Here is a 12,111-nt window from a genome sequence, read left to right on the forward strand (position 1 = left end):
TAGTAGTGTGTGTGTGTGTGTGTAGTAGTATATATATATATATATATATATATATATATATATATAAAAGAACACACATATAACATTATTGTAATGATTACTAAAAGCTTACCAAATTTCTTAAATACACATAGTAAATTTGGAATTATAGTGAACATTAATTCTCCAGGGTTAATTGAAGGATCACTGTCGTTAGCATCACAGATAAAAATTTAATTGAATTAATTAAAAAAAAATACTTAATTCAAAATTTTGTCTATAAAAATATTTAATTTTATACATAACAATATAAAAAATACACCAACTTGAGCTGATTTAGCAAGGTCCCAGCAAAATGATTAGTTTTGTGAATTTGCTTTCTCATCATAATATGGTACTTATTCCCTTCTCTGTGGAAAATCATAATAGTTTTGAACAAAATATTGCTAATTTAATCATGTAACTTGAATAATATGTAGTCTTCTCAGTTTCTGCCAATCACTGTTTCACACTCTCAGTTGTCATGGCTTTATATAATTGCATACATCTCAGCTTTGAGAAGTCATAGGCTCTGATCTAAACATGTCATGATAGCTCTCTTTTTTTTTCTATTCTTTTCAAATGTAAAAGCCAAACAAAAAAAACTCATTTCAGCAGGAATTTGCAGAGAAATCAGAACAAAGTGATGCAAACATTAATAGCTTGTTGATTTGTTGCTAGATTAAAAGGTGATCAACTTCTGCTGTAATTTTTTTGTAAAGTTTGTGAAAAACATACTTTATCCATTTCTACTTCACTTCAGTTATGATATTAAAGTATTTTATGTAAGCTAAAAGTTTAAGATGTGACATTATAAAAAGTAGACCAGTTACAGAAGTATCCATATTAATTATAAAGTTTTATTTATTTATTTTTTGTTAGAGTTATCCAGCTAGTGCCACAACTCTTCATTTTGAGTTTTATACTGAAGTGTCAGAAGATAGAATAGGGAAGAAACATCAGCCTAATAATGTTTGTTTTATTCATATTGATCGTGTGGATCAGGTATGTAGAGTACATCAGTCTTGACTAAGTATGTGTTGTATCTGAATCTAATTGTAGCTGTTGTTTATACATGTATTTTCTTTTTTCTGGTCACTAGGTATACTTACAGGGCTTGATTTTAAGGAAAATTCCAGGTTGTCTTTTGGACAACCTGACCTGTATCAAAGGTTGTCCTGGAGGCTGTATCGGTTGTCAAAAAAAAAAAAACAATAGACCTTCAAAAAAGATCAAAGTACAACAATATTGATGTACAAAGATCCAGTTACAGAACTTTGATGTTTATATTACTTGTTTATTTCCAAAAGATGCAAAGTTGGCAATTTTGCATCTTTATTCAACTAATTTTTGATGCCTTATTTCTCGGGAAATTTTGTTACATTGGGAAAAATATGCCCAAACCATGCTAATGTACAGCCTGTAATAAGACTAGACTTGCATCAGAACTCTCTCACATACTACTATACTGTAATATGTACACAATGCCTGAGTGCTGCACATCTACACACACACACACACACCGCTGATATGTATTGTTGTTCATACTCGTAGTTGGTAAGAAGTTGAGACAGCCATGACAGTTAATGTCGTAAGCATCTATATTATTAATTAAATCTCACTAAAGGAGGTTCGTGTTAGTGGCATTTGTTTTCGTTGTGAATTCTCACTTGCCCATTGTGCAATGTGTGGTAATTGTTTTATTTTTAGTCTCCTTATTGATTAAGTGTGTGTTAAAATTTTTTTACATTGGTTGAGTGTTAGCTTAAATATTTAATGTTTTTTACTGCTAAAACTTGTGTACTTGAAAATGATTGCATCAGTGATCGAAAGATCGTGCCTATTTTAAAAATACTTCTTATTCACTGTAAAAGCTTTAACTTGCATAAAAAGAAAAAAATGTGTGGTATTATAACTAACTGAGCTGTATATACTGTACTGTGTTATCACACACAGACATTCATGCTCAGTTGTACTCCATACAAAATGTACTTGCAGCTTGTCCATGATAGAAAGTTTAGTCACTAAAACAGCATTATTAGTCAATCACAAAAGGGAACTCTTCCTAACACTTACAGCCCCTTTTGGTGGATTGTACCAACATTTCTCTTGTACAAAGTACAATATTTTTTAAATAAAATAAAAATGGACCAAAAGATATTTTTGTGGGGGTTTGTAGTTTAGGAATGTAGCAATGATTTTGAGTGATGATTGGAGTCAACATTATGTGTAGTGTGGGCATAGATAAGCATACAGTAGAGTGCAATGCTATTTCGAGTAAGGGTCTGTTCCAGGATGCTAGTCATCTGTTGGGCAACACAGAGGTTTAAGTCTGTTGTTCTAGTAAGTTTTTAGTCTTCTCAGATGACCATTAAAATTGAACCTTGATTTAAGATTTTATAAAAGTGTAATATACAGAGTGCAGTTAGTTTCAAACTTTTATGTAATTTTGTAACATTTAATTTTCAGTTGTGAAAACAAAAACTTGTTTTAAAAAAAATTTTTTTTGTTAGGATTGAAAAAAACTATTATGAAAATGTTTAGTTGTATTTATGCTTTTACTAAATACATTTTTGAACATCTTTACCACTCACTACAGGGTCTTTTTCTGCACGTCATGAGTTTTTAGTGAATTACATTCAAAACTTAAACTACTTTCTTATCATGATATACAAATAAACTTGCCATAAAACTGTAGCTAATGATCCCAGTTATAATGTTATATAGGTTTTAAATTCTTAATTTTATAAAACTATTTTTAAAAAATTCTGGATTTCCTCTAGTATGGGAATTGTTACATTTAGTCTCAGGGTATTCTCTCTTCATTAATTTATTTACCACCTTCCAAGAAGTATGAAATTTAATGTAAATTACTCATTATATTGTTATCTCAGGCAAAGCATAATTTTATACCTTTCAATCTTATTTGGTTACATGATCATAAAGAAAATTAAACCCTCTTGCCAAGCCCACTCGTTGCATCATCTCATTCAGAAATTGCCAATAGTTCTCTGTCATTTAATACTATGTTATTTACTAGATGCATACTTGTCTCCTGGATAATTAATGAAAGGTTATCTTAGGAGATGAAAAGTTGATTCCCTTATATGTAATTGTAAAAAATGCTCATAAAAACTGCAAAACACAAAATGAAAAACTGAAAAATTGTATGTATCTCTCCGTGAACCCAACAAACCTTCATACCAAGTTTGGTGAAGATCCATCCACAGGGGGTGAGGTAGCGGTAAAAAATGCAAAATGTAAAACTGGAAATTTGTATGTACCCCCGCATGGACCTAATGAACCTCCATACCAATTTGTTGAAAATCCATCCACACTCTGCGAAATAGTTACATGGACATACAATAGACAGTACTGTTATATTTATATAGATAACCAGTAGAAAGCCAAGGATTTAATCTATCAAATGACATTACTACATTGTTTTCTCTACAGAGAATTGTCTATTTTGTTTCCAGTTCAAACTTTATTCCCATGGGAAACAAACATCGACAAGCTTAACTGAATTTTTTTTAATGGCTCTTGTTACATAGTTAGAAAGCTAGAAACACTGTGGTAGTTGTGGAACATTTTCTGCTTTTTGTGGGTTATTAATCTGCAACCTTTACTGCAATATTTAATTAAATAACAAATTATGTAGTGCATTAGTTCCATTAGTATAAAAAAAGTAGTTAAGCATAGTCGACAGCAAAAAAAATAAAAAAGACCTAGGTAAGTACTTTATTTCTTGTGGTATTCTTTATTGTTATTATTATAAGAGTAACTAAAATGCAAAACTTAAACTTTTTAGGTTAGATAAAGTTAGATTAGGTGAAATACAGAATAATAATGATGGTAATTTTTCATGAGGTACATTCGTAAGTAGTCTGTGCATTATGTAATTCAATGGGGTTTGCCAAGTGATGTACAGATTTTATGGCTGAATATTAGTTACACACTCAAATGGCAATAAAATAAACAGACATATACTGTTAGAGTTTAAAGCTATTTAGGATAAACAAATATTACAATTTAAAGTTATTCTACAAAGAAAAAATGGTAGTTTTAATTCGATATTATTATTATTTATTTTGGTGGTTACAAGGTCAGTCAAATTAACCAACCTCGTATAGAGTTAGGATAGAGAAAATAACAGTCAAAATATAAAGTTTTACTGAAAAAAAAGAAGGTTGGAATTTATTTGGAAGATTTTAGAGATCATGCAAATGAAATTTGAGATTTTTCCACTGAAAAGTATTTTTAATCGTAACGTGAAATTCACTTTGAATTATGACAAGTAAACACTTTGACCCTTTATATTCATGGAACATTTTTTAGTGAAAATACTTTTTTTTTTGTCTACAGAAGACTTAATGCTTATTGAAAGCTTGCAAAATTTTGTGAAGATACTCATATCAGAAGTTATAGTATGGAAACTATAAAGGTTAATTTGGGGTCATGAACTCGGTCAGTTCGACTGAGCCTGTGGCAAAAGCATTAATTTTGTTTTACTTAGGTGAACAAAGAAGTTATTTCAAGAAAGAATAAACCAACATACAATTGATTATAATTAATTTTAGAATTTATTTTTAAAAACATACATATGTCATTTTAATTGTTATTATAGAGATGTATTACAAACAAGTTATTCGAAAACAGATATTTTAGTTTTTTTCTTATCTTCTGGCAGTTATAGCATACCAAGAAACATGTTTCTGTGTGGTACTTGATGATTATTTTCTTCTTAATAAACCAGTTTTAAGTACTACTATAACAGCATCATTAAGACAACCCTAAAATTTTATTTTAAGGTTTTCTTTTCGTTACACAGATACTTGGAAAAAACCCATCTCAGATTATGGAAGACTTAATAAACACACACTCTGTACCACAGAATAAACAGGTATGTTTTGTTAATTTGTGTTTTATGCTTTTAAAAGTTATTATTACTTAGTTTAGGATTTTCAATTTAGATTATTTGTACTTCTATTCTAATTAATTATTTCAATTTATTTTTCAGATGCTTCTTTTTACACACGTTCGGCTTGCACATAGTTTTTCAGACTATACCAAAAGGTTACAGTGTGTTCAAGCAAGATTACAAGCTTTGTCAATATTAGGTAAATATTTAATTAAACTACTGAATTTTAAAGTGTTAGTTTGTTAGTTCCTCCCAACATGTTAGAAACCTTTCAGGGTGTGAAATTGAGTTTATCAACTCAAATTACTAGAATGTAAAGTTCTCAAGTTAGAATAATAATTGAACTTACTGGTTATTTTGTTAAAGAAGAAAAAAAATGTTTTGTTGATTTACTGAAGTTTGCTGATTTCCAGTTAACCAACCAAACCATCATAATGGATTACCTATTAACTTAACTGTGCTAGCCTTCAGTAACTTGGTGTTGTGTGCGACTAGAATATTCTTGTCTTCACCTCCCCCATGAAAATTTTACAACTATGTATCCATTTGATGCAGTTTGTTTATATTTAGACACACTAGTATTTATGTGTTGAATTGATTAATGAAGTAGAATTGTAGATGTTTCATTTGTATGTTTCTGTTTCAATTTTTATTATTTAAGCATCACAGGGTATTGAATACATGAAACAAAATACTTCACAAACACAGAACATAATATAAAATGGTTCAGCAGTCAACACCCAAGTAGCTCCTCCCATTAATTCGTTTGTTGGAGATCTTTAGCCATCATCAAAATGAAATTATTTAAGAAATATTACTGGTATGTTGCCTCTTTAAGAAATTGAATAATATTAGAAAATTTTTTTTTATACAGTCCATAATTAGTGTGAATTGTAACATCAGTCTTCTACTCTTGCTTAAATTGTGCTTGATTTTATTAGTTAATTTTAAGTTTGAGTACTTTACCAACACAGACGTAAAAAATAATAGCTCAGTTCCTTGCCTCGTTTGTTTTCATAGCAATCAGCACCAATTGGTATTGCAGCCAGTTACCAGTTAATTGTATTATACAGCTCACCTTTATTCTAATTTAAGTTTTATGCTTCTTTAAATTCCGCTTAGTGTATTTTAAAATACTGTGTATTCATTGTAAGATTTTTTTGTTGTTGTTAAGGTACTCGGACCCATTTTACCTCAGGTTATTGTATGTTCAGGGTTTGTATGGGTCTTGAAATTATTGAAAAAGTCAGGAAATTGGAAAAGAAGAATTAAGGCTTTCATTTCCATTATTTTGGATGTATTTTCTGAAAATGTGCATTGGGATAAACAGATCATATTTTTAAAATGAATTAAAAAGTTTGGCATGTATATTTATCACAGGTGAATTCTTAACAGCAGGTAACATTCCATACGTAATGTACATGGTTGAACTAGAACACCTGTATTGTCTAGCTTTATAAACCATAGTTACACTTGTGTGCATACCAACATATTGTACTATATTTGATGTACTTACTGAGAAACTCCTTGTGGAAAGTATAGTTGGAGAAAAACCTATTTAGCAGTGATTATTCAGTTTATTTTATAAAATACTCAAGATTATCATAAATTTTCTTTCTATAAAAGTATTTTATATGTGCTTGTACAACCTCAAAGCAAAAAAAATAATTATAATAAGTCACTGATTCATTAGGTGGGAAATAAAGTTTTATAATAAATATTAACCGTCAAAAATATCTTTAACTCCATGGCAAAGATGCCATGATTTAAACCCCCATTCTGCACATGTTACTGAGTTACATTCAGAACTTGATTAAACCACTTTACTATAAAATGTATTTTAATGAAATTATTATTATTAAGTACATTAGAAATGAGTTTTATGTTATATAAGTTTTTATTCCTTTATTTCAAAAGAAACCTCTAGAACAATAATTAAAACTTCAGCACATATCTTGACCATTAAGAATCTCTATAGACTATAGACTTGCCTTTCATCAGATGGGCAAAGTATATTGCATAGAAGATCTTTCGACATGATTTCGACTTTCCTAGAACTAGAGTTGCAGAAAAGACCATTGAAAATTCCAGAGTTGATAAGATACACCCACTTTCAAAGTAGAGGCTCCGTTGCTAAATGACTGGTTTAAATTAAATTGCATGCTTATAACAAACAGAAAGAGCCGATTTTCTGCTGTTTAGCTAACTAGGCCAAGAAAAATTAACAATGGTACATATTTGTATGGTATGAAATAGAAAATAAGCTCAGTACATTGTCTAGAGTAGGGACCTCAGCGTTTGGCTATATTTGCTCTAGAACCCCTCTAAATGAATATCAAAAGTGTTTTTTTAAGGTAAATGTTTATATTTTACTAGAACACCGTGACCCGTTGGATCACCCACTATTCAGAGATTATGAAGAATTCAAGCTAATTTCAATATTGCAACGAAATGAAGGTTTATTTTGAGATAATTTAGTTAAATATTTCAATTCATTCGTGTTATTCATAATTCAAGAAAAGATATTTGATTGTTGATCGGGAATAAAAGGAAAGACCATTTCATTTTTCAAAAAAGTAAAGTAAGATGTATTGTAAAGAGCACGAACGGTAGTGTGATGTAAAATTACTCATGCTAGAAATTTTCATAAAAGTGACCCAAAATTATTTTGTGATGTAAAATTACTCATGCTAAAAATTTTCATAAAAGTGACCTGAAATTATTTCTTATCACACGGTCTCTAATATACACCATAGTAATAACAGTTGGACCCATTCAGAGGTTATGAAGAATTCAAGCGAATTTCAATATTTAACAAAACTTGTTTTATTCTGTTTCTATTCTCATTTTGTTACAAATATGGTGCTATTGTGCACCGTTTTTGCTGTATTTAATTACAGACAAGCAAACAATCTCAGAGTATTAGTAGTATATAGATAAACCGATATGTGGCGCCATCTAGTGTACCTAAATTCATCTAGAAATGTTCATAAAAGTGACCCGAAAAATGGCGCTAACTCAGTAATCCATGGCACGTTTTTAACAAAACTTGTTTTATTCTGTTTCTATTCTCATTTCATTACAAATATGGTGCTATTATGTGCCGTTTTTGCTGTATTTAATTACAGACAAACAATCTCAGAGTTTTAGTAGTATATAGATTTTCCATTATCTCTACCATATTACTAACTCTTGGGTATTATCATCACTGCACAGTACAATGAAATATTTAAAATTTTGAAATAGAAATATGTACATACTTTTTCAGTCTTCATTGAATATTCTTACTTAAAATATTTTCTTTGGGTCATATGCAAAATCTTTATATTTTATTCATGTTTTATTTTATTTTCATATTCTTTATCGTTCATTATTTATGTCGACACATGTTAATGGATGCTCTCAGGACATATTACATTATCATCGACAGAGATGCTTTAGCCTCCGACCAAATGGTTTGCATTTGTTTGGAATTTTAAACCTTGATGAGCAAGGTGAAGTTTTGCTTATTTTATAAAAATTATTAAACCTTTCAAATGTGAATTTTAAAACACAAATAATACATAATTAACTAAAATATAAAAGTAAAATCTAAATGTAATTTAACTGTATTAAACTAATATATATAAGGCAAGAAAAAATAGCGAAGTGCTAGGGACAACGATCTCCAACAGTGTACTTTGTGGTTATATGTCATCATGGTCAATGGTTACATCATATGGTATTATAGCTAATGTATGGGAATATACAGTGAAATCTACTTTTCTATTGGTTACAAGCATGCCATACAAATCTAATTGTTGCTAAGCAACAGTTCTTTCTGACTTTGAAAGTGAGCATGGCTTCTATGGTGGGGAGAACTTTTACAACATAGTTCTTGGAATTTGACAAAAGACTTGGATAATATAAAACTTGTCAGTTATAACATACTCAATGATAATAATCTTATTAAAATATTAGGTCATAAATAAATTGTCGCTTTTTTATTTTTAGACGAAAATACCGGAACAACTTGATTATCAAAATAAAACATTTATTAAATGAAATAGTCTCCATTCTTATTGATGATATTTTTTCATCTTGCAATCATCTTGTTAATGCCCTGATTAAAGAAATCACTTGGGTTTGAAGCAAAGAATATTTCGATGTCCTCTTTAACACCTTCCAGAAGTTAGAAATGAATTACTCCTTAGATGTCCCACCAAATACAAAGCATCACTTTCTGTGAATGGAGTCCAGGTTTTGGGGTTGGAAGTGGTTTTTGTCTAGGACTGAGTCATTGTTTTTGGTGTTTACTATACGAATAGAGAATCCATTTTACATACCAGTGACAATTCTGTCCAAAAATGGTTCATGCGCATTGCGCGCCAGAAGAGACAAAGCAACGTTCACACGTTGGAAACTTTGATCATCAGAGAGTTCGTAAGGCACCCAAACACATTCTTTGTGGAGTTTTTCCATATTCCTTAGATGTTTACATATTGTTTCATGGAAGACATGCAATTTCAGGGTCATTTCACAAGTGTGTTGCCTTGGGTTAGACTCAACATGCATCTTCAGAGCATCAATATCAATTCCAACATGTTGGCCCCTGCCATCACAGTACATAAGGCTAAAGTCACCTGAACAAAATTTGCTGAACCATTGTTAACACTTACGAATGTTCATAACATTTCCATAAACTTCTTTGATATTATTTGTGGCTACAGAGGCATTGTTTCCTTTCTTGTATTCAAACAGCGTTACATGCCGAATATGTCTCATTGTGTGCCATCACCATACTAAACTTTACACTTTATGTAGGCTACACTAACATGACGTTTAGTTGATTCATTCAACTATTATACGTGATGTACGTTTTTTGGGGTGGTGGTTAATGAAAGTGTTCCAGAATGCAACATTAATTTCTTGATGATCTAATACATTGATAGTAAAGTGGTTTAATTAAATTTTGAATGTAACTCAGTAACAATCACAGTTTAGAAAGTGCATTGTCTTGAAAGGGTTAAGAGAAAACATGAAAGGACAAAACATGTATAAACAGCTTCATCTTGAATCACAAGTTTGATTGAAATGTCAAGAAAATAATAATCAGTTTATCCCTGTTGTTATAAAACCATTTTAAGTGTGTGTGTGTGTGTGTGTTTTTTTTTTTTCACTCAAATTTGTAATAATAAGTAGGCAGAATAAAATCGTACTGCTTTATCTCCTTTGTCACTGCATTGGTGGATTACATTGACCACGTGACCCCAAAGTTACTAATGGAGTTTCCATAATGTAACTTTTAACGTGATTTGTGTGTCTTCACAAAGTTTTTAAAGATTTTAGTAAACATTACAATTCTTCTGTAATTTAAAATTCAAAATTTTTACTAAAAGTATGTCTGAATATATGGAGTCAGTGTTGATTGCTTCAAGTGCAAAGTGATTTTCAGATTAAGATTAAAAAGACATTTTCTTCAAATTTCTTTGCATAATCTTTGAAACCTCCCAAATAAGTATTAAGCTTTTTTATTTCTCAGAAAATTATATATCTGTTATTTTCTTTACCCTAACCTTGTATGGGGTCAGTCAATTTGACCACCCTTGTAACCACCATAAAACATTAAAGGTTGGAAAATGTAAAATAAAGTGAGTAATACTGTTTTATCCTCTTAAATATTGACCACGAAGTTCCAAATTGCTTCCCTTGACAAATTTTTCAAATGTGTTTATTGTTAGCAGTTGAAGTAGAAATCTACCGATCATAAAACAATGAATTACTGCTCCTGCCATTAGCCTGTTTATGTGACACCAAATTCGATAGAGTTAATAGCAACTGTGCTCGTTCAGTGCAATAATCAGAGCTTTCCTACAGAGTTTATTGTAATTTTTGTAGATTTCAAAGATGCATTTTAGAAAACCAAAAAAATCTAAATAACATGCTGGTACACACAAAACCACTGTAATTTATCTGGCTTTCTAACTAAGTTATATGTGGATTTAAAAAGTTCTCATTTCTGTTTAGGGCAATGACTAACTCAATATTCTTCAAAATTTCTACTTATTTACAAGTTTCTCCTACAAGCCAATTACAAATGACTTGTCAGATTTATGTAGTTTGGAAAGTACTCTTTCTATTGGTTATAAACTTGTACTTTAGAGAAGTAGGCGTGAGTAGACGAGAGGTTTCAAAAGAATGGAGTAGTGAGTAGGTTTGTAACATTTATTAATATCTCAGCAAATCAAAGGTGGGAGGTTCTTAATTTGTATTCTAGCTTATAAATGTCTGAAGTTTGAGTTTCTAAATTGCTAACTACTATAGATGTATGGTAGGCATAATAAGATATAAACTAAGCAACAAGACAAGAAAACATGCTATATGACACACAAAAAAACATATTTGGAATTAAATTATAAATTATGGTGTGATGCCAATTTTTTTGACATACAATGATGATAAAGTTCTTTAATTAAATTTTGAAAATAACTAAAATGCACCATTTGACCTGTCTGTTGAGAGAGTTATTCTAGCACAAAAACATGAAAATTAGCTGTTACCATCAATATGTGCCCAAACACACACCCCAAAGTGATTGGGAATGATATTAAGGATGAGACTTGTTACTTTTCTAGTGTATTGTAATGCCATCCAGGATAACGTAACATCTTTACTCTATAATGGACTCATTGAAGAACTTGTAGATGTCCTAGAGCTCAAGACCCAGAGTCTAATAGTAAGTCTTTTTTGTTTGAAAAGTTGTAATGTTGGTAAAATTTATTGTTATTTATTCCAAAGTAAAGGGACTTTTAAAGACTGTTTTATGTTGTGCAGCTATTGTTCCTAACTTATCATGTGATAAGAAATCTAAAATACCTAAAAGTACATTGAGATTGTATTTACCCTTTTTTGAAATATGTTAAAGCGATGCATGCTACTAAGTTTTGAACAAATACTGGTAAACCACTTTTGAGTTGGCCACTATCTGTGTCCTCAGAGGTATTTTCAGGTAAGTTAGAAGCATCCATGATGCCATGAGGAAGGGATATGCCGTATTTTTTGGAATATAAGACGCACTGGTGTATAAGACGCACCCTTATTTTGAAGACAAAGTTTTGGGGAGGAAAAAGCTACAGTCGCATTTGAAAGATTTTTATTGAACAAAAATTCAATTTTGATACTTTAAAAATTAG

At 30.4% G+C, this 12,111-nt stretch overlaps 1 protein-coding gene across 1 annotated transcript in view; it reads left to right on the plus strand.

Moving 5' to 3' along the window:
• The window catches only part of LOC106460096 (E3 ubiquitin-protein ligase HUWE1-like), a 165,843-nt gene that overhangs the window by 36,076 nt on the left and 117,656 nt on the right, over positions 1–12,111 (plus strand). Inside the window, 4 exon segments of the mRNA XM_022386717.1 lie at positions 901–1,023; positions 4,850–4,921; positions 5,039–5,138; positions 11,554–11,654. Coding sequence (XP_022242425.1) covers positions 901–1,023; positions 4,850–4,921; positions 5,039–5,138; positions 11,554–11,654 — 396 coding nt within the window.

This window comes from Limulus polyphemus, unplaced genomic scaffold (genome assembly GCF_000517525.1).
Source record: "Limulus polyphemus unplaced genomic scaffold, Limulus_polyphemus-2.1.2 Scaffold707, whole genome shotgun sequence".
Lineage (NCBI taxonomy): Eukaryota > Metazoa > Arthropoda > Merostomata > Xiphosura > Limulidae > Limulus > Limulus polyphemus.